This window comes from Sciurus carolinensis, chromosome 10 (assembly GCF_902686445.1).
Source record: "Sciurus carolinensis chromosome 10, mSciCar1.2, whole genome shotgun sequence".
Lineage (NCBI taxonomy): Eukaryota > Metazoa > Chordata > Mammalia > Rodentia > Sciuridae > Sciurus > Sciurus carolinensis.
The window spans coordinates 72,739,779-72,761,470 of NC_062222.1; the positions used below are offsets into that span (position 1 = coordinate 72,739,779).

The following is a 21,692-nucleotide window of genomic DNA, read 5'->3' on the forward strand; positions in this document are numbered from 1 at the left end:
ATCTAGGAATAAATTCCTTGTCCTGTGACAGCCCAGTGTACATCTCTGCAAAGATAAGACCTGCTCTCTCAACCAGGCACACTTAAATTTGCTAATTAGAAAATGATTCCAAGCATTTATAACTCCATGGGATCTAAACACTACATAAGTATTCCAGTTTGCTGCACTCATTTCTCTAATATCCCATCTGTAACATAGAATCTGACCTAAAGTAGTATTCCAACATAAGCCATCCCTTCCGTATTTCCTATTCCTATAGTAGTGGTTCATTAATATATGAATGAACTACTGGGGACCAGATGTAATACAGGACCACTTTTATTCAAGGTACGTACAATTTAATGAATATTAACATTTTAAATAAGCAACCTGTTCTGTGAACAGTCATGGAGGGGAAACTTCACTCCTAATCTCACTCTTGAAACTCTTTTCCTCCCAAAGGTTAGTTTGAATCAGTAGAGGTCAATTTATTATAAAACAAGTTTATTGGTGATAACCTTATATCATTTATTCCCGATATTTGATGTTACAAACTTTAGGGTCTTTGAGATATGCAGGATCCTTGTATGTAACTGGCATAAACCCTGTGAAAAGATATTATAAAGTTTTTCACAAAAAATAATGAGCAAACTTTTGACTAATTCAGTTGTTCAAGGCACACTTACCCATTATTTGAGCTCTCTTAATCGCTTTTGTAATTTCTTTCTGCTTCTTCCCACAAAGACCTATAAAGTTTTTGAAAGTGCTTTTTTTATTCATAAAAATGCCAGTATTCAAACTATAACAACTTTTAAGTCAAAGGTCAGTTTTTTTTTTCTGTAAAGGGCCAGAATAATAAATAATCTTAGGCTCTGGGGCCACAGAGTGTTCATTCATAACTACTCTCCTACTCTCCTCTGCTATTATAGCTCCAAAGCAACCATGTGGCACTGTGTAAATAAAACTACAAAAACAAGTGGCAGACTGAATCTGGTCTATCTTTGGAAAGTTTGCCATCATCAAGTTTTAATGTAGAATGTCTATAATTCACAACCTACCAAATAGCTTTTTTTATGCCCAAGTTTTTTATGTGGTCAGCAGGTAGTTAACCCTAAGGACAACAAAGGACTAAGAAGGCTTTCCCTAAAAAAGTACCTAAATCCAATCTAGTCTTAACAATGTAGACTCTGGTCTAATAGTGATTTATAACAGGACCTGAAAATTTGCCAGTTTTCTTGTGACAGAGATAGAGATATAATTCTATCTACATTTAAATTGCTACGATTAAAAAATAAATACCTGTTATATGCCTTCCATAAATGCATCCAGTAAATGGAGAAACAAATTGGGACAGAAGCTGTGTTTTGAGTTTTATGTGAAGAGAAAAAAAAATATATTAAAACATTTGTTATTCAACCTTCAGTAAATTTCAAGGAAAAAATCCATATACATGACTTTGAAGTAATGAAAAGATTTAATAAGTTTCAGACAAATTTATTATGAGGTCATATTAACAAGTCATCTTTTTAAATAATGAAAATATCTAGTGTATCAAAAAGTCTAAACAGCTAAATAACAGATTAATCAGAATATTCCTTCAATGCTAAAGGTGTTTTGACAAACCACAGATATCCTAAAAAAATGCTGCTTGTAAAATGGATGAAATTGGAGAATATCATGCTAAGTGAGATAAGCCAATCTCAAAAAACTAAAGGACGAATGATCTCGCTGATAAGTGGATGATGGCACATAATGGGGGGGGGGAGGCGGGCAAGTATGGAGGAAGGAGGGATTGTATAGAGGGATAAAAGGGGTGGGAGGGGTGGAGGGAAGAAAAAAAAATAACAGAATGAATCAAAAACTATTACCCTAGGTAAATGTATGATTACAAAAACAGTATGCCTCTACCTCATGTACAAACAGAGAAACAAGATATATCCCATTTGTTTACAATAAATATGAATTTAGAAAAAAAATGCTGCTTGTAACAAGTTACCCAAACATTTCATCTATCATTATAAGCTATTACATACTCATGAGTATAAATTATCAGACTGCACTGAGATCTTCAAGAGATATACATATTGGGCCAATTTCTACAACTTATGTTCTATTAATTTAAATACTTTGACACTTTGTAGGTGCCAGGAACTATTCTTACGCACTGTTGCATAATCTTCCTATTATATTGTAATCTAATAATTTTTTTTCCCTCAAAGACAGTTAACTTATATTGTCATCAGTACACTTAACTCCAGCACCATTCACTCCCCCTAAATTTGCCACTACTAATTTACTGAGAGTGAGCTATATTGTTCAAACCTTTGGAACACAGAAAAAGAAATTCTGAGCTAAAACAATAGTAAATAAGGGTAAGTCAAGGGCTCTTCATTGAATAAAGATATCTTACATACAGAATTATAACCAGATTTGAAATCATGAAGTTACTAAACAGTTGCCTCTACATAAAACCTGCTATAAAATTGATTAATAACAAAGGGGCAAAAACCTAAAATCAAGTACCATATTGGAGAGTAAAACCAGATCTCACCTGTACATTTTTATAATCTACACGTTTCTCACACAAGATACATTTCTTAAGAGGCTCCTTATAAGGATTTTCCATTGGCACAGGCTAGGATAAAGAAAGAGAAATTTCATGATATAATGTAATTTAAATTTGAAAAAATATATCTTAAAGTCACCATATTTAAATCTATCCAAAAGCACATAGTACCTTCCTTCCTGTGTACATATTTTACACAAGTACTTTATCTTGTGTCAGTTTGGCTAAGGAGAAATTAACTCATGACAATTCTGGAATAAAGTATAAACTTTTTAGAAAAGAATGTATGGGAGAAAAAAATGCAAGCCTGGTAACAGTGATTTTACGCTCAAATGCTTTGTTCCAATTATAGATGATTAAACATTTTAAATTCAGTAAACTTTTTTAAACTAAGAAAAACTTAAAATAGATGACATGCTATTCTTATGTTAGTATAATCACTGAATAGTTTATTCATCCCCTTATTTGTCAGTTGCTTTATCTATAGCCCCAGACTGTTATATAAGTCAGTGTTAGCCTTTTTGACTTCTCTGTCTTAACTACTGCCTCTGATGCTTCATTACACCTTCCTCCTACAGTTAGAATGTATGTCTTCAGTGTAGAGGTACTTAATTTAGAAATGGTTACAGTTCCCTGTAATTGTATACCAAATCTGAAATGAATATGACAGTGTGTCTTTTTCTGTGGAGAGGATCCATATCTTTCATTAGTCTCAGTGGGGTTTATGGCCTAAAAAGGGAGTAAACTTCCTTTATTCTCTTAAAGTATGGTGTGTGAATAAGATGACTAAGATAGATGCACACAGAGAACAGATAAATGTTTTTTTTTTTTTTTCTTTTTATCCCCCCCATTTCTCAAATGTTATTAATCCAATCAGCTCACACATAAAGGCAATGTTCCTTCTCAACACTGGGCTAAGGGCTAAGTATAGGATGATTAGTGTCAAACAAATAAACTTTGCACGTAGTAAGAAAACCTATGCTGCCCAAGTCCATGTTAGTACTTTAAACCCATAAAAATCTAGGTTAGAGGAAACTATTTAATGTCCTAGAGTAAAACTTTAATTTTGATCCCGCATTTATTAAGGCAGCCTACCAAAAGTGACAAATGAAACAAAGGTAGGACAATTATGTACAATTATTCTATTCACCTAACCTACCTTTTGAAATTCCCAAATAACATAACCTTATATTAATATCTAGGAAGAAAATATGGCAAGAAGCTATGCTTCTTAATAGAGTCTAGGAATTCTCTTACTTTGAAACTCACCTGCGTGACTATAATCAATGAGTTATAAGTTACAAACTCAAGTAATAATGATTTGATTATGTCCTATAGCTGAACTCCAAGTAGTTATAAAAATCTGGTCATATTTGCAAATGCCTTACTAATATAAAGAAAAAAATTTCTTACCAGGTCCTCATTGCCGGTTACCTGCTTGTATTGTGAACAACCCCTTCTCCAGAGCACTGCAATTAAACAGAAACAGTAATAAACAGTTCTTTTTGTTTGCTAAGTAGCTAATAAGGATTTTTGTTTTAGCTCAGTGTAGTATGTATGCCTATAATTCCAGTTACTCCAGAACCTGAGGCAGGAGAATCAAAAGTTCAAGGCCAGTCTAGGCAACCTAGACCCTGTAGCAAAATAAAATTTAAAAGGGGCTGGACAAGAACTTCAGTAGCAGGGTGCTTGCCTCCCCTGAGGGAGGCCCAGGGTTGATCCCCAGTACACCACACACACAAACAAAAATATTTACGGAGGTAAGATTAATCAAGGGGGTAATCAAGGAGGTAAGATTAATCAACAAACATAAAATAAAGATTTTACATTCTTTAGACTCACAATGACTAGTTAAGTCTTTAGATTTGGGACAGAATAAGACATAAAACGTGATTCCCAGGGTTTCCAGGGCTTTGGGGATAGGGCATATATTTTCTCAACAATAAAACTTTTCACTGCTTCCTGACATTTACTCTTTTATTCCATAGTCTTTAACACTAATACGTGCAGAAGCAACAGAAAGGCACTATTATACCAAAGGGAAAATGGGTAATGGATTTTTTCCAGACAGTAATGATAGCGACGAATAAAGGTAAAATTGCAGAAATTATAGATTCAAGGGATTATGTCACAATTCCGCTCTGATCTTGGACCTTAGACATCTAAATTTCGTTGTTGGGTGACTGTGGAAAAGTTCCTTGCTCATCAAGTTTATACGTAAAGTCTTAGGCAGGCCCTTGACTTCCCCCGCCCCTCCCCTCGGTACAGGGGATTGAACCCAGGGGCCCTCTCCCACACTGAGTTAGATCCCCAAGATTCCCGCTTTTTTTTTTTTTTTTTTTTTTTTTTTTTTTTTTTTTTAATTCTCTAAGTTGCGGAGACTGACCTTGGACTTGTGATCTTATGGCCTCAGCTCCCTGAGTAACTGTGATTACAGGATGCACCACCAGCCCGGCACCCTTCTTACAAAATTATTCCACCCATCACTTTCCTTTTACGTTTAATATTTTTTAAGACGTTGATTTAACATCTCACGGCCCCGTGAGTTCTAAAACAGCAGTCGTGGCCGTTCCCACCCACTTTGGAGAAACTTTATCACCTAGAAATCAGCGTCCTTTTGCTAACAGTAATGACTCCACCGACCATCAGGGCCAAAGCAATGGCTGCAGTTCTACAATGGAGACTTTACCCGAGCGATTTCCGGGATTTGGGAGGCAGACAGCAGCCGTTATGCAGGGTGTCAACTTCTTCCCTAAACTACCACAAGAAGCAATCACAGCTGCCATGGTTCCCATTATTCCTCTTCCTTTCCTTTTTCCAAATCTCCCAAATAGGTCCCTTCCGGTAATCTTCCCCTGTGGGCTCGAGGACTTCATTCAAAGGTTCCGCAGGCGAACGCTGAAGACACGCCCCAGTTGGGGTTTTCAATGCGCCTGCGCAGCAGGTTTTGATTCCCGCTCTCTCCGCGCCAAAAATCAAGTGACATTTGTGATTGGACGGAGAGAGCGAACACCTATGCTGGTCCTACAGCTTCCGGTCCGGGAGCCCTGGGAATTAGCTTGAGGTCTTTACAAAAGGTGGATGGAGACTCGAGCACTTTCTCCCTGTTGCCACCTCCGCCCAGCCCGCCTTCGGAAGTTGGCGGCAGAGTCACTGGGGACCAAGTCGGGCAGCGTTTTCGGTCCCAGTCATGGATGAAGGTGGTTCCCGCATCCGCCGGCGGGTGTCTGTGCGCAAAAGGAACCGTCCTAGCCTAGGGAGCATTTTTGCCTTCCCCACGGTGGCGCCGCTCAAGACTGGCGATGAGCAGGAAGAGGAGGAGGAGGTGGAAGCTGGGAGCCGGCGGCGGAAAACCGTGGGCCTGCAACCCGTGGAGGTACAGCCCCATCCGCTCTCAAATTCCCCCAAGGGCCTTGTCCTACTAACCAACTTTGGGGCGCTCATACAAACCTGGGCTTCCTCCTTCGCTTGCCCACCGAAAGGGGTGGGAAACCAGATACAGAAGATGTGAAACTGCCAAATTGTGGCAGTTTCTTCCCAAGTGCAAACAATTAACCAGTCAGATGAAAGAGCCTTCATTTGCCTCTCTCACCTATCTTTGTTACTGCTGCTGTCACTTACGAGGTATTGCCTTGTTTCCCCGCTTCTATATGGATGTGAAATGTAGATACAAAAATTTAACATCCAGCAACTAAGTGACATAACTGAGACGCAAACCCATACTTCGAAATTACTACTGCCCCTACTTTACTAATAAAATCTGTTTATTGAAGACCCTTACGCTTTGTTAAACAAGCTACATTATCTAGATTTTACAACAGTAATCAAACCCTGAGAAATTCAGAAACTACGTTCTGACTTCAAATTCTGTGTCACTACACTCTTGCTGCCTCAAAGTTTATTTCTCTTCTGTTTAATAGACCTCCCCAAGTCAATGTGCACGCCCTCCGTCTCAATTCCAAATTGAACAGAATTCCTCTGTAATATATAGCGGTACAACTTTTTTTATAGGCCAGTCACTGTCTCAGAGCAGGGGATAGGAAGGGAGAAATGCAATTCTCAGACGCTTCTAGTGAACCACTATCTCAATAGATGTCTGTCAATCTTGCTGTCATTTAAGGATTTAGCACAGGTTTAAGCATTAGAATCCCGGGGGTTAGGGATGTTACAGTGTTAGAGCCAGGCCACGGGTTCAATCCCCAGCACCAAAAAAAAAAAAAAAAAAAAAGAAGCAGCACACTGTTTCCACAACACTCCAGGAGCACTGTATAGGCAAGTCACTTCACCTCTCTGAGCCTCCATTACTTCATCTGTAAAAGGTGATAATAATATCTATTCTTAGGGCGACTTACAGGACCTACAGATAATTATATGCTTGGTACAGCCCTAGACTGAAGCTTTTATTATTTACTTTGCTTTAGAAATGTGTTTTTAAAAATATTTTTAATATCTTTATTTTATTTATTTTTATGTGGTGCTGAGGATCGAATCCAGTGTTTCACACAGGCAAGTACTCTGCCACTGAGCTACAACTGCAGTTCCAGTAATTATTTTATTTTTTTCCATTCCACATTTTTTATTGGTGCATTTTAGTTGTATATAAGATGGGATTTGTGTTGTTGCATATTTGTACATGCACACAATGTATTGGCCAAATCTGATTTGTCCAATATCACTTCCCAGCACTTTCACCTTCCCTCTTTACTTCCCATACCTTAGTCCCTTTCCTCTATTAATCTCCCTTTGATTTTCATGAGATTCTCCCACCCCCACCCCACCTTGTTTTCTTTTTTCCTCTAGTGAAACTTCTGTTATTCATGAATCTGGAATTGCCTGTAAGTATTTTTATTTTCTTTCCAGCATAATGACAGCGAAGAGGACATGTTTGGTGACTATGATAGCTTTACTGAAAACTCCTTTTTAGCGCAAGTCAATGATTTGGAACAGAAATACATACTACTTTCTGAACAAAGGAAACATGCTATGGACTTTGCCACTGAAGATTTTTGTTCAGAAAGCATAAAAAACAAACTCAGTGTTACTACTGTAAGCAACTTTACTGAACACAAAACTGATGAGCATACAGAGAACCTGAGGGAGCATAAAGATGTCCCTGTTGAACCTGGAACTGATGTTTTGTATGATTTGCCTTCTTCTCAAGTTTTATACTTTGAAAATTTGCAGAACTCTTCAAATGATTTGGGTGATCAGTTGACTAAAGAAAGGAATGGGAGCTCATCCTTTCCCAATACTGTGAGTGAAGAATTGCCCCATAATTGCGTAAAGCAACTCCAGCCAAATGATGAATCCTCTTCTAAAGTCAGAAATAATTCAGATACAAGTAGGAGAAAAAGTATTAAAGATCATCTAAAAAGTACTATGACCGGAAATGCAAAGGCCCAAACACCAATATTTTCTAGGAGTAAACAACTCAAGGAGACTCTCCTATCTGAAGAAATTAATGTTGCTAAGAAAACAATTGAGTCTTCATCAGATGATCTTGGTCCATTTTATTCATTGCCCAGCAAAGTGAGAGACCTTTATGTTCAGTTCAAAGGAATTGAAAAATTATATGGTAATGCTTTTTTTTTTTTTTTTTGGAATAAAAACAAAATTTTCCATTGTCATAAAATTAGTGAAAATCAATAGAAGCAAATGCTTCCATGGTCATATTTCTCATCTTGAAAAATCAAAGTATCATTTGTCTCAACCTTCCATCCCTTTCCTGTCACTTTGAACCTCTTCCCTTCACACTCATGTTTCTCGAACCAGTTATTTATACTTATTTTGTTTTTCCTTACTTTGAGTATTTCTTTAGCCCACTCCAATTCTGGGTTCTGTACTCTTGCCTGAGATATGATGATTGCAGTGTCTGAATTCAGTGGTAATTCCAGTACTTACTTATCTTACCTGACTTCTTGGTAGCACCCGCAGATATCAACCACATCGTTCTTTAAATTCTTTTTTGACACCCTGTTCCTGTTTTTTCTTTGATTGTCTACCTGTACGCAGTTTTCGTAACTGGCATTAGCGTTCTCGGTTTTCTCTACCAAAATTTAGTTGAAATTCCTTTGAAGGCTTCTATGTCTTGAGTGAAAGAAGTCAGTAATCCCACTGGTTAAAATTAAGCATATTAAAAGGCAGCAGCATTAAGATTTAAGTGAAAAAGAAACATTGTAATATAGTAATAATAATGTTCTTTATGTTTTTTAAAAATCCCGGGTCCTTTCCTATTTCTGATGCATCATTTTAAACAAAGTAGGGACAGTTGCTGCCATACCGAGAGATCAGTCCATCAACCCATCACTTATAAGTATTTCTAAAGCTCCTATTAGGATCCTAGAAGCTGTGTGAAAATGTGGGTTTTCAGGGAGAAGACAATTAGGTTGGAGAAGCAGGACTATAGAAAACAAAGTTCACAGGAGTAATAAATTCTAAATTGTGTCATCTGTGAGCTAATGGTCTATGTTACCCTTGAAGTAGATGTTAACTTTTTTCCTCTGATTTTCTGTTAACACCTTGTTCTTTGTTTAATCTGCATCTTCTTCCAGAATAACACTGTCATTCAGACATAACTATTTTTAGTAGCTTTGTAATATTCTATTAATCATTCTTTTAATTTTTAAAAACAATATATCCAAGCCCAACTTCTATGCATAATCCTTTTCAAATATTTATACATGCTTTGGTTCATATTCAACACATTTATGATCTCCTTTAACTGTATATTGAATATATAAAGATTGTTTATATATGGATTTCCCTTTCTTTTTTACTTATCTATTTATTTATTTGGTACCAAGACCTCACACATGATCACTTTATCACTGAGCTACACCCACAGTCTTTTTAATTTTATTTTGAGACAGTCTTGCTAAATTTCCAGGTTGGCCTTGAATTTTTGCTCTTCCTACCTCAGCCTCCCAAGTAGCTGGGATTACAGGTATGCACCACCACACCTGGCTATAGATCCCTATTTTTAAGCCACAAAGAATTACATCATATGATTGTGGAATAATTCACTCAGCCCTACCCTCCCTATGGCACTTTGTTATCTACAAAAGTGCTGTGATGAATATCTTGCATGTAATCTGTATATTCCCTTGTTTTCATTTTTGTAGATGTAGAGTCCTAAAAGTAATACTGCTAGATTAGAGGCAATGTAAAGTTTTATTTTTTCTTTTCTTTTCCCCTTAGTACTAGGAATTGAACCCAGGGGTACTTCACCACTGAGCCACATCCCCAGCCCTTTTTGTTTTTCTATTTTGAGATAAAGTCTCACCAATTTGCTTAGAGCCTCATTAAGTTGCTGAGGCTGACCTCAAACTTGCCTTTCTTCTTCCTCAGCTTCCAGGTCGCTGGGATTATAGTTGTGCACCTCCACACCTGGCTTGCACTTTTATTTCTGTCCTGCTAGATTACTTTCCAAAAAGACTAGTCATTAATGCTCTCACAAACCATACAGAAGAATACCTGTCAGCTCTAGATTTTTACAAGCGTGGGACTTTTTTTCTTTTTGATAATTTGTTACATTGTCAACCTAATAGATTATAGTTGAGCATACTGTATATATTTATTGGCCATCCACATTTCTTCCTGTTGTGAAATGTCGTGTCATTCGTTTTTCTAGTGATAAAATATTAATGCATATTTTTGAAGATTTTTAATGCTCTACCTTGTCAGATTATTCCAGAGTAGTTATAATAGTGTTCACATCATATCTTGGATATGATCTGTTTTCATAAATCCCGTCTTTGTAAATTGTGGGAATTGACTACCAGTCATCTTTACCTTCCATATGTTTAGACACTTCTGTCAGTTTAAATAGTTTCCAGACCATGCAAAGTTCAGGTTCCCAAGAAAACTAGTTGAAGCTTTTATTGGTTTGTGCAAAATTTCAAAGGGCTTTGTTTTTGTTTTTGTGTTTTTCCTCCTCCCTCTATTTCTCTTTAAAATGGCTTTTGGGTGAAGGAGGAAGGTAAGCTTACATACTCTGCTTACAGAACACAAAAGGAAGAGCTTAGAAGTCCCACAGGTCCTTTTACTGCCCTTTTGTTCCTCTGATGTTCTAAATGACATCCTTGTCCACCAGGTTGCTGTCTGTCCTATTAGAATCTTACAACAAAGTCTGCAGCTGGTGATGAGGTAGAGTAGTTGTTTACACTGCTAACTAGCCCTGAACTAGACTCTTACTGGATGTGCACGTTGCACATTTGGGATTCTTGATGTTTAACATAGATTATAAGTGTATTTGCTTCTAGGAGAAAATTGCCACAAGTGGAAGAAGTTAATTTTTACCTTCTTGGAAAACTTTCTTAGATTGACAATATGAAAAAAGAAGATAATGTCTGTTTTTTTTCCTCTATAATTCCACAGAATGGCAACATACTTGCTTAACACTGAGTTCTGTTCAAGAAAGAAAAAATTTAATATATTCCTTGCCAACGAGTGGTGGAAAAACCCTTGTGGCCGAGATTTTAATGCTACAAGAACTGCTTTGCCGGCGGAAGGATGTTTTGATGATCCTTCCATATGTGGCAATTGTCCAAGAAAAGGTGTGTTTATAAAGTGTTAGTGTTATTTGCTAATATTGTAACATTACGGTCTAAATACTACCATAAATATAATGACTTTTATAGACTATAAAGCAGTACTTCTTAGTTATGGAGAAGTAATACTTGTAGGATATACAAAAGCCACAGAGTACTTACCTTAAATCTCTTCAAGTACTAGTTTTTTTTTTTAATTGTGGATTGAATTCTACCATAAGTGTTTTATTAATATTTAGACTGATTTCTAAAGCAAAAACTAACCAGTTATTGTATCAAAATAAATGAGTTATTCTGATGCTTTTTGACATCAAAGGAGGCAGTTGAAATTTATTTTCACATTCATTATGTGGTTTAAATGTTGCATTTATTTTGCAAAGATCAACACCTTATTTTTATGGTGTTTCTTAGCTACGTGTGTCTAATTTGACCCATTCCCATTGATCGGTATTGAATACTACTTTAGCTTTTCTTTTTAAATCCTCACAAGCACAAAATAATTAGAGTTCTTTGTGTTTTGTTTTTGTTCATTTTAACTAATATTCTAGATTTCAGGTTTGTCAAGTTTTGGTATAGAACTAGGTTTCTTTGTTGAAGAATATGCTGGAAGCAAAGGACGCTTTCCTCCAATTAAAAGAAGGGAAAAGAAATCACTATATATTGCCACCATTGAAAAAGGACATAGCTTGGTGAACTCCTTGATTGAAACTGGAAGGATTGACAGTCTGGGTATGGTGGTTGTAGATGAGGTTGGTTACTACTTTCTGATTTATTGACATTTTTATTATACTAACATGCTGTATTAATCTGATTATTATGTGAATCTGCTTAGTACCTATATAACAAAAAGTAATTTATTTTAATATATATACAATTCAGGTGAAGACATTCCATATTTGATAATCTTAAGTTTGTTTTTATGTCAAGTGTTTCTTCAAGTGCAAATATGTGTTTATAGACAGTTTTATAATAGTATTTATGAATCCCAGATGTGTCAGTGTTTCCCCCAGAACTCATTAACTTAAAATACCAGTGAAGTAATATGTATATACTATAGTTATATTCAAAATTTTGAAAAGTTTTAAAGCAAGGATTATGTATTCATTCTATACAAATATATTCATGGTTTATATGGGCATTGTATTAAGATTTACTTCTCTGCCCCTTTTCTTTTCATCCCAAAGTTGCACATGATTGGTGAAGGGAGCCGGGGTGCTACACTGGAAATGACCCTAGCAAAAATCCTCTATACCAGCAGTAAGTATTTATTGATTTATAATCAAAAAACCTATTTGTAAATAACTTAATTCTGGGGCTGGGGAGATAGCTCAGTCGGTAGAGTGCTTCCCTTGCAAGCATAAGGCCCTGGGTTCGATCCCCAGCACCACAAAAAAAATAAATAAATAACTTAATTCTATCAGTAGATTATGTAACCTATAGCAAGATACTTAAGCTTCCTGCCTTAGTTTTTTTTTTTTTTATTTTAAAGTAAATATATAAATTTTTGTTGAATGAGTAGAATTCGGAAGATAAGTTAGCATTAAGGAAGACCTCTTATTCCATACACTCATTAAATCTGTGTGCATAGTCACATCACTCAGCTTTTGTGTTTCTTTGTCTATAAAAATGGAGATAGTAATGTCCCCAACCTGAGGAGAGCATTGTGAGTATTCTGTAAGTCGATACATGTAAAGCATTCCTCAGTGCATGAACCATAGCACTCAGGAAGGGTTTGCTGCTACCACAAATATCATCATCATCATCTCAATAAAGTGGTATATTTGAGTAGTCACTTTAAGAAACTATTTTGCAACATTGAATTTAAATGTACATCAAATATTTATTCTAAATGTCATCTCTATATTTATTGATATGGTGTTGTAATTCTTAGCTTACATATGGAATAATAATAATAATAAAAATAAAATAAAATCTCAAGATTTTGTGGATGGGGATGCTGGGGTTTGAACTCAGGGCCTTGCACTTGCTAAGTGCATACTCCACCACTGAGCTACACCCTCAGCTCACCCTAATTAATTTTGACTGCAGCTGTATTTAGGCAGATTGCAGCACTTCATAATCATTCATTTTAAAAAATATTTATTGAACACTTACTGTAAATACAGTAGTGAATAGAACAAATCCATGCCTTCATCAAGCCTATATTTTAATGAAAATGAACAGATGATGAGCAGGTGAATAAAAAGACATGGTAGCCAGGTGTGGTGGTGACATATCTGGAATTCTAACTACTTCAAAGGCTGAGACAAGAGAATTACAAGTTTGAGGTCAGCCTGGACAACTTAGCAAGATCCTGTCTCAAAAAAATAAACAAATAAATAAAAAGGGCTCAGTGGTAAAACCTGCCTGGTTTAAAAAAAAAAAAAAAGATATGATGTGTTAATGGTGACCGATCCTATAGGACTTAAAGTAGAGGAAGAGAGGAAATGATTCCCCATTGTCAAATTTAATCAACATCTTAATTTTATTTCAACATTTGTCTCTTTTTTTTCTTTGTGCACAGAAACTTTTTCTTTTGACTTTTCTGCTGTCTCTTTGTAAGTGGGGTCATGTCTCAGCATTGAAAGATAGCAGAGCACAAGCACCCAGGAGATGAGCCTTTGTCTAAGTCTATAGAAAGAGAGACTTTTTGAATCTTGGCTCACTTTTCTACATGACCTTGGGCAAGTTGTATCAACAGTGCCTGTGCTTCCTTACACATCAAATGTGGGTGAGAATAGTAGAGCCATCCTCACTGAATTGCTGTAAAGATGACACAAGTTATTCTTTGTAAAGCCTCTAGCATAGTACCTGGCACATGATTGACATGTTTGCTATAGTTGTATAATTTGGTCTATCACTAGTGCCTTATACTTAATAGATATTTGAATAAAAATAACCCCTTAGTGTCTCCTTTTCTTCTGTGTCATAGCTAAACTAATTCATTATGTACACTGGCATTACCATAAATTCATCTTAGGCTTTTCCCTTGTTTCCTACAGTTCCTACTAACTGTCATCCATGTTCCTGACTTCAAGAACTGCCTATATGCCAGTGACTCTGTATTTCCCAGTCTGTGTTTCCAGACTACTCCTCTCTTCTGAGTAATATCAGCTGCCTAGTGGACACTCCTGCTTGAATGTTCTGTGAACAATCAAGCCTAACTAAAGCTTAGACAGAACCTAACTCTTTTCCTTCAAACTCATTTTTCAGTCTGAATTCTTACCCAGCCAACTTAGACTCTTTTTTTTAAACCCAGGGCTTGCTTTGTAGCCCAGTGTGACCTTGAACTCCTAGGCTCAAGTGACCCTCTTAAAGTGATCCTCTTACCTCAGTTGAATAAAATCTTCTAATCTTCATTCTTACATATTCTGTGAGCAACCAAATCCTATCTGGTTTACTTCTTGAATATATTTTAAATTCTCTTCTTTCTGCCCCTTTTTACTACTACCTCTTTAGTTCAGGCCTTCCTCCTTTTCTTACCTAGATTGCTACAGAAAACACCAAGCTTCTCTGTGTTGTCTACTACTTCTGTCCCTCCCTTACCAAACCTGTCTTGTCTAGTGCAGAATCAATTATCTTTCCCAGATGCAATTAGTTTATTTTACTATTAACCATCTTTAATAGCTTCTTTTTGTTTTCTGCATAAATCCCAAAATTCATAGCACAGCCTTTCTTGATTTGGTCTTCTGCTCACCTCTTCAGCTTCATAGTTCACCTTAATGCAGTAGGAAAGAACAGCACTTAGTCCTTTATCAGATAATATCCTAAAAGATCCCTTCAAAACAAGACAGCAGCAATGAAAAAACATTTGCTAAAAAGGCTTCTTTGGTTTTTAATTCAGTAGCTAAGTCTATAGAAAGCAACAATTTTATACTCCTAGGAAGTCAGAACTTCATGAGTTTCATGCCATTTGTATTTTTTAAAAAATTTGAAAAAGGGTGGCAACCTGATAGCAAGATTACCTAAAGGACTTTGCAAGCTGCAAGAGTTTCAGACGTATTTAGCCCTGTATCCTACGTGTGTCCATGGCCCTACCTAAGAAGCATATTGTAGCTTCTCATAAAGATGATTCAGACTGAAGGCCATGTATATATTTATACCATTATTTTTGTTTAGAAATCTTAATAAATATCCTACTTGCCACATTTGAAATTTTATAAAATTCAAAGTAGAATTTCAGGATTCCTGAAAGATTTCATTCTTTGATTGCCAAATATTACTCTGTTCATATACAGTTTGAACATCCCCAATTTGAAAATCAGAAATCTGAAATGCTTCACAATCCGAAACTTTTTGAGTGCCAAAACAATGCCACAAGTGGAAAATTTCAGACCTCATATGATGGGTCACAGTCAAAATGCAGGTACACTAAAATATTGTATAAAATTACCTTCAAACTACATGTATAAAATGCTTATGAAACAAGTGAATTTTTTGTTTAGAATCTGGTCTGCCTCCCCAAGATATTTCTTTATGTATATACAAATATACCAAAATCTGAAAAATCCAAAATCTGAAACAATTCTCGTACCAGGCATTTCAGATAAAGGGTATTCAACCTGTGTGTGTAGTTTTCTTACTCTTTCTCCTCACTTCCTATTTCCCATAGTACTCAGAAAGTATTTGAAGCATAAAATGTTGCTAAATTGTTTTATGATATAATAGATGCTGTACTTGTCTTAATACTTTAAGATTTTTTTGTTTTTGTTTTAGAGACAACTCAGATTATTGGTATGAGTGCAACATTAAACAATGTAGAAGACCTACAAGACTTCCTTCAAGCAGAATATTATACCAGTCAGTTTAGACCAGTATGTACCCTAAGGTTTGCACTGTATTGGTTTGTTATGTATTCATATCAGAAAAAAAAGTAAATATAGTATATTTAAAAATTATGTGGAGTAGTGAAGGGCCATAATTGCACTCACCATAGTATAATGCTAATAGTTTATGTATAGAGAATATTAATTCTGTGAGGTCAGGGATCTTGGCTTGGGTCCCTAATGTATCCATAGCACCTGGAATAATGCCTGGCCAATGGTGTCTGAGTGAACATTTATTGAGTGAATTTTTTCAGACTATTTTTCACTTCTTATTTCACTAAAGTAAGTGTTTTAACCAGCCACAGTTTAGTGAGTTGTGCTTGGAATTATTGGCACATTAAAAATTTTATCTTAAAACATTTTCAAGTAGCTATGCTTTGGTAATTATAATACTTGTTTAAAAAGTTAAGACTTAACATGCATCTAAATTTAACCTCCTCAATAACAGCATTCCCAACATTTTTGAAAGTAAACAAATGTACTTCATATGTATTTGAAAATAGCTTATACATATTCTGTCTGTCTGCAGCACTATGTTCTGTGTCTTCAGTAGGCTTTGAGAAAATAATTTTTGAAAAACATCAGTTCTTAACTTGAAATACAATATTTTTACATTCCAAATTTGAATATTTTCTAGAACTATTTTCTGAGCTGAGCGTGGTGGTGCATGCCTGTAATCCCAGCAATTTGAGAGATTGAGGCAGGAGATCACAAGTTCGAGGCCGGCCTCAGCAACTTAGTGAGGCCCTAAATAATTTAATGAGATCCCGTCTCACAACTTTACAAAATGAAAAGGGCTGGGTATGTGACTCAGTGTTTAAGTGTCCCTGGGTTCAATCCCCAGCACAGGGGAAAAAAAGAAACAAAGAAAGAGAGAAAAAGAAAGAAAGAAATGTGTGTATTATGTGTCACATTATACACTGTTCTTTTAAAAATGAAGTGAGATGTGCTCACAAGCTATTTTTGTCTACAAATGCTTAAATTATGATTACATGAATGGTGTGAATCTATATTGTGTACAATCATAGAAATAAAAATTGCACCCCATTTGTGTACAATGACTCAAAATGCAGTCTGTAAAAATAAAAAAAGATTTTAATTAAAAAAAATAAATTAAAAAAATATGGTGGTATTTGGAATTAAAGCTGATGACTAACACAGGAAATTAGGGAAAAGTTAACTCCTTAACAGAAGATAAAGAATTGCAAGCACTGTGATTCTTTTGTATTTCTTGTAACAAATACCAAAGTGTTTTCCTTTTGGACATTGGACTACTTAATTAAAATCTTTCTTCAAGGGTATTAATCCCTGTGTTGATTTAAAGAGGAAAAAAAGAAATGTGGTAAAGCAAGAACTTTTAAGTTGAAGCATGTTTTAGCTATCTTAAAAAAGCTTAAATCTTTGCATAGCTGTCCTTTCCATATCATATTTCACAAAATTTAAAACTCTGAAAATTAATAACTCATGTGTTATTAATTGCAATTTTTTAAAATTCAAGGTTGAATTAAAAGAATATCTGAAAATAAATGATACAATATATGAGGTCGACAGCAAAGCTGAGAAAGGCATGACTTTTTCACGTCTCCTCAGTTATAAGGTAATGTTGATAACCTTTAAATCCCAGGTTCCCTTACTTTGTGCCCAGGTGTCCTGGGGCATCACAGATTTGCATGGATGCCATTAGACAGTTTAAATTTTTGAGAAAAATGACTGCTATTTGACATATTGGACAAGATGCTACTGATTTAGTGTAGCTAGGTTCCAGTTTTAACACAATATCACCTCATATTCCTTTCTGCAACACCACATATTTGTGAAGTTGTGTTTGTGTGGGTTGTGTGTCTGTGTGTGTGTGTGTGTGTGTGTGTGTGTGTGTGTGGTGCTGAGGATCCAACCCAGGACTTTACACATGTTAGGCAACTATTGCACCCTTGAGCTAGACCCTGGGCCCTAAAGTTGGGGTTTTTATAGTCTCTGTAAGTCAATGCCATGTGAAAATCAGTCTGGAACAGAAGAAGGTGACTGTGTCCAATCTCATTCCAAAGTTTTAAAGACAGTACCAAGTTTGTACATATCCCTTTATTGAGTTGTGTGTATTTAAGAATTAAATTTTTTTAATTTTATTTTTTGATTCGTTGTACACAAATGGCATACAACTTTTCATTTCTCTGGTTGTACATAATGTAGAGTCACACTGTTTGTGTAATCATACCATGTACATAGGATAGGGTAATGATGTTTGTCTCATTCTGTTATCTTTCCTTCCCCTTGCCCCCTCCCCACCCCTCATTTCCCTTTACACAATCCAACATTCCTCCATTCTTTTGTTACCTCCTCCCCTAAACCCCCTCCTTATGTATCATCATCCACTTATCAGTGAAAACATTTGGCCTTTGGATTTTGGGGCTTGGCTTATTTCACTTAGCTAGACATTCTCCAACTCCATTCATTTACCTGCAAATGCCATAATTTTATTCTTCTTTATGGTAATATTCCATTGTGTATATATACCACAGTTTCTTTATCCATTCATCTATTGAAGGGCATCTAGTTTTGTTCCACAATCTAGCTATTGTGAATTGAGTTGCCATAAACATTGATGTACCTGTATCGCTGTAGTATGCTGATTTTAAGTCCTTTGGATACAGGCCAAGGTGTGGGATAACTGGGTCAAATGGTGGTTCCATTCCAAGTTTTCTTAAGTAATCTCCATACTGCTTTCCAGAGTGACTGCACCAATTTGCAACCCCACCAGCAATGTATGAGTGTACCTTTTTCTCCACATCCTCACCAACACCTTTTGTTGCTTGTATTCTTGATAATAGCCATTCTAATTGGGGTGAGATGAAATCTTAGAATAGTTTTGATTTGCATTTTTCTTATTACTAGAGATGTTGGACATTTTTTCATATAACTGTTGATAGCTTGTATGTCTTGTAAATATTTTTTAAATTCAAGTGGCTACTAAGTTGTGAGCAAGTAGGTATTTATTAAGTTCTTTGGATCTAATAAAAGTGTTAGGTCTTTCTTTTTGCCTTGGAGTTCTGTGAACCAAATGTTTATTCATTCTCTAAATGTTTATTCATTCAGCAGTAACAATAAAAAAATAATTCATGGTCCAGGTAGTTCAGATATTGGTGTATAAAAACGTTAATTTCTACTGTGTTAATGTCTTATAACTTTTAAGAGGAATATTGAAAAGAGGAAAAAGGAATTTTATAGCAGTTTTAGAATTCTATAAGATATCTAAACCTATATCTTCATTTATCTTTAGTAAAGTAAAATAAACTGAGATCTTACATAACTTTACCTTTTCATGTCCTTTGAGTTCCTCATGCCTGTTTAATGTTACAAAAGTCTTAATTCAGTGTTAATTTTTTTTATTTTTGAAAGTCTGTCCTTTAGTGTTATTGAACCTGTGTTTTTAAAAAATATTTGTAATTGTAAAGGATAAATCTTATGCAGTCCTTTAACTGTTATTAGGATCAATCTGTGTTTCTGTTTCTGGACTCTTGTTCTGCTTTGGTGGAGATAGGTATGTAGTAGGATTATTAATAACATTCATCATTTTCACTTCTTGATTTAATTCATATCTTTAAATCCTGGTTTTTGAACTAAATATGCCCAATAAGCAAATCTTTAACAGATAACCTAAAAGTGAATTTTTGATGTCTTACATAGATTTCATCTTCTCTGAAATGATCAGATTAATTAATGAGAAATTCAGAATTATGGATGATTTATTTAGGTTTTAAACACACGGGTTAAAACAAGCTTTCATGGTTTCTCCATCTTATTGTTTTGCAGTATTCTGATACCTTAAAAAAGATGGATCCTGATCATTTGGTAGCGTTGGTGACAGAAGTTATTCCCAATTATTCCTGCTTAGTTTTTTGTCCCAGTAAGAAGAACTGTGAAAATGTAGCAGAAATGATATGCAAATTTTTAAGCAAGTATGTTAATCTTTTTAAAACATCCTGTTTTGTTTTATTTTCTTCATGAATTACAGGCTGTGTTATGTTTATTGAGTAAGCACTGACTATTTCTTGCAGAACACTATTAAGTTGTTATACTAAATTTTGAGGGAATTGACCTTAAAGAAAAAAAAAATTTAACTGTGAAATTCTATGTGAAATGGAAAAATTCTAAGGGTAATTAAGTAAGTTAATGCTTAACAATTTAAGACTGAGATCAGTGATTGGAAACATTGGCTACCCTATAAATCATCTTGGAGATTTTAAAAATCCCAGTGTACAGGTTACCTCTTAGACAAATCAGATTCCGAGAGTGGAACCCAGGCACGTCCAACATACAGTCAAGGTCAAGAACTACCGACTTAGATAGTGAAAGAACTAATCATTACAATCATGGGATGAATTGTATCTTCAGCTTAACCTTCTCTTTAATTGCATACCACTGCCTTTGTTTTCTTAGTCATCTTCATACTTAGGTAGTTTGGACATTTGAATTTAATTTCCTAAGTAATTAAGAAATTAAGTCTTGGTTTATAATTTTATGATTTTTTTTTTAACATTCACTCTGCTTTACCCATAGAGATAAATATAAAATTACTTTACAAGTTGTTTAGTTTTTTTCTACACGTTTGTCTCATGTGGTTTTATCATTTTTTTTTTTTCAGACTTCTTTTTGGCCCCTTAGCCAGTGGTATATCACTAGTCATAGACTATTAACCTGAATTCTAATCTAATCACCCTTCCCACTTACCCCTCCCCCCGTTCTACTATAGAGATTGGTCTACTATAGAATTGATTTTATCGAATAGTACAAGAATATAAATGTTTGGAATAAGATTAATGAGTTACTCATTTGGGTAACTGATAGTGTGCCTTTATAATGATGATTTTAATTATAAAAAACTAAGGAAGTTAAACTACCATTGAAGTAAGGCAACTGTTCTACCACCAAACTATGTCCCTAGCCCAAGAGCTCATATTTCTAATGGATCTTTATTTTAGGGAATATCTGAAACACAGGGAAAAAGAAAAATGTGAGGTGATTAAGAACTTGAGGAACATCAGCAGTGGCAACCTGTGTCCTGTCTTAAAGCGCACCATCCCATTCGGAGTTGCCTACCACCACAGCGGCTTAACAAGCGATGAAAGGAGGCTCCTTGAGGAGGCCTATTCCACAGGCACTCTCTGCCTTTTGACCTGCACATCCACTCTAGCAGCAGGGGTCAACCTACCAGCAAGAAGGTAAGATAAGCAAGTGTTGGACAGGCTCAGAACTTTTTATTTCCTGACTTGAGAAGAGCTTTGGTATTGTTTTATTCTTGCAATAGTGGTAAGAATTTATCAAATTTTTTTTAGCATTTGCTGAATCAATTGGGTTTTTTTCAACATTTTAATGAAAAATAGCATTAGTAGATTTCCTGGTATTAAAATTATTTTCTGCTTTTATGTTTTCCCTATCTGGTTTTGCTGTTAGGGTCTATTATATAGACAATTGGCAAGTTTTTTCCTTTTTTTCTTTTTTTTAACGATCTCAATGAGTTTGACATAGAGATTTCCTCAAAACCTTGGGGAAATGATCCATAAAGCCATTTGAGTCTAATATCTTTATATTATTATTTTTTATTTATTTTATGTTTTTGGTACCAGGGACTGAACACCCAGGAGTGCTTAATCACTGAGTCACATCTGCAGTCCCTTTTTATATTTTATTTAGAAACAGAGTCTCACTAAGTTGCACAGGGCCTCACTAAATTGCTGAGGCTGACTTTGAACTCATGATCCTCCTGCTTCAGCCTCC

At 35.4% G+C, this 21,692-nt stretch overlaps 2 protein-coding genes across 9 annotated transcripts in view; one reads left to right on the forward strand and one right to left on the reverse strand.

Annotated features, from left to right (window-relative positions):
• Positions 1–295: 295 nt before the first annotated feature.
• Mrps18c (mitochondrial ribosomal protein S18C) lies at positions 296–5,378 on the reverse strand. The gene is made up of 6 exons (XM_047566923.1): positions 5,235–5,378; positions 3,959–4,014; positions 2,531–2,614; positions 1,279–1,336; positions 666–725; positions 296–584 (listed from the first exon to the last, which is right to left on the reverse strand). Exons 1-6 carry the CDS (start codon positions 5,338–5,340, stop codon positions 508–510), a joined length of 441 nt encoding a protein of 146 aa, XP_047422879.1. The 5' UTR covers positions 5,341–5,378; the 3' UTR covers positions 296–507.
• Positions 5,379–5,556: 178 nt separating this feature from the next.
• The window catches only part of Helq (helicase, POLQ like), a 48,667-nt gene continuing 32,531 nt past the window's right edge, over positions 5,557–21,692 (forward strand). For 4 of the 8 annotated variants that reach the window (XM_047567335.1, XM_047567338.1, XM_047567340.1 and 1 more), the window contains exons 1-9: positions 5,557–5,921; positions 7,406–8,120; positions 10,922–11,100; positions 11,643–11,843; positions 12,279–12,351; positions 15,811–15,908; positions 17,419–17,517; positions 19,728–19,873; positions 20,897–21,136. In XM_047567335.1, the coding sequence (XP_047423291.1) occupies positions 5,736–5,921; positions 7,406–8,120; positions 10,922–11,100; positions 11,643–11,843; positions 12,279–12,351; positions 15,811–15,908; positions 17,419–17,517; positions 19,728–19,873; positions 20,897–21,136 (1,937 nt within the window). In that variant the 5' untranslated portion in view covers positions 5,557–5,735. Of the gene's footprint in view, positions 5,922–7,405; positions 8,121–10,921; positions 11,101–11,642; positions 11,844–12,278; positions 12,352–15,332; positions 15,436–15,810; positions 15,923–17,418; positions 17,518–19,727; positions 19,874–20,896; positions 21,137–21,692 lie in introns of those variants that run through there. The other 4 variants (XM_047567336.1, XM_047567342.1, XM_047567343.1 and 1 more) reach the window with 4 other exon arrangements.

Bases quoted from the DNA above. Each gene is read 5' to 3' on its own strand.
- Mrps18c (XM_047566923.1), bottom strand. From the start codon at position 5,340: ATGGGAACCATGGCAGCTGTGATTGCTTCTTGTGGTAGTTTAGGGAAG. The intron at 2,615-3,958 runs GTAAGAAATTTT...TCTTTATCCTAG, and splicing joins TAACCGGCAATGAGGACCTG to CCTGTGCCAATGGAAAATCC. The intron at 585-665 runs GTAAGTGTGCCT...ATCTTTTCACAG, and splicing joins TAAGAGAGCTCAAATAATGG to GGTTTATGCCAGTTACATAC.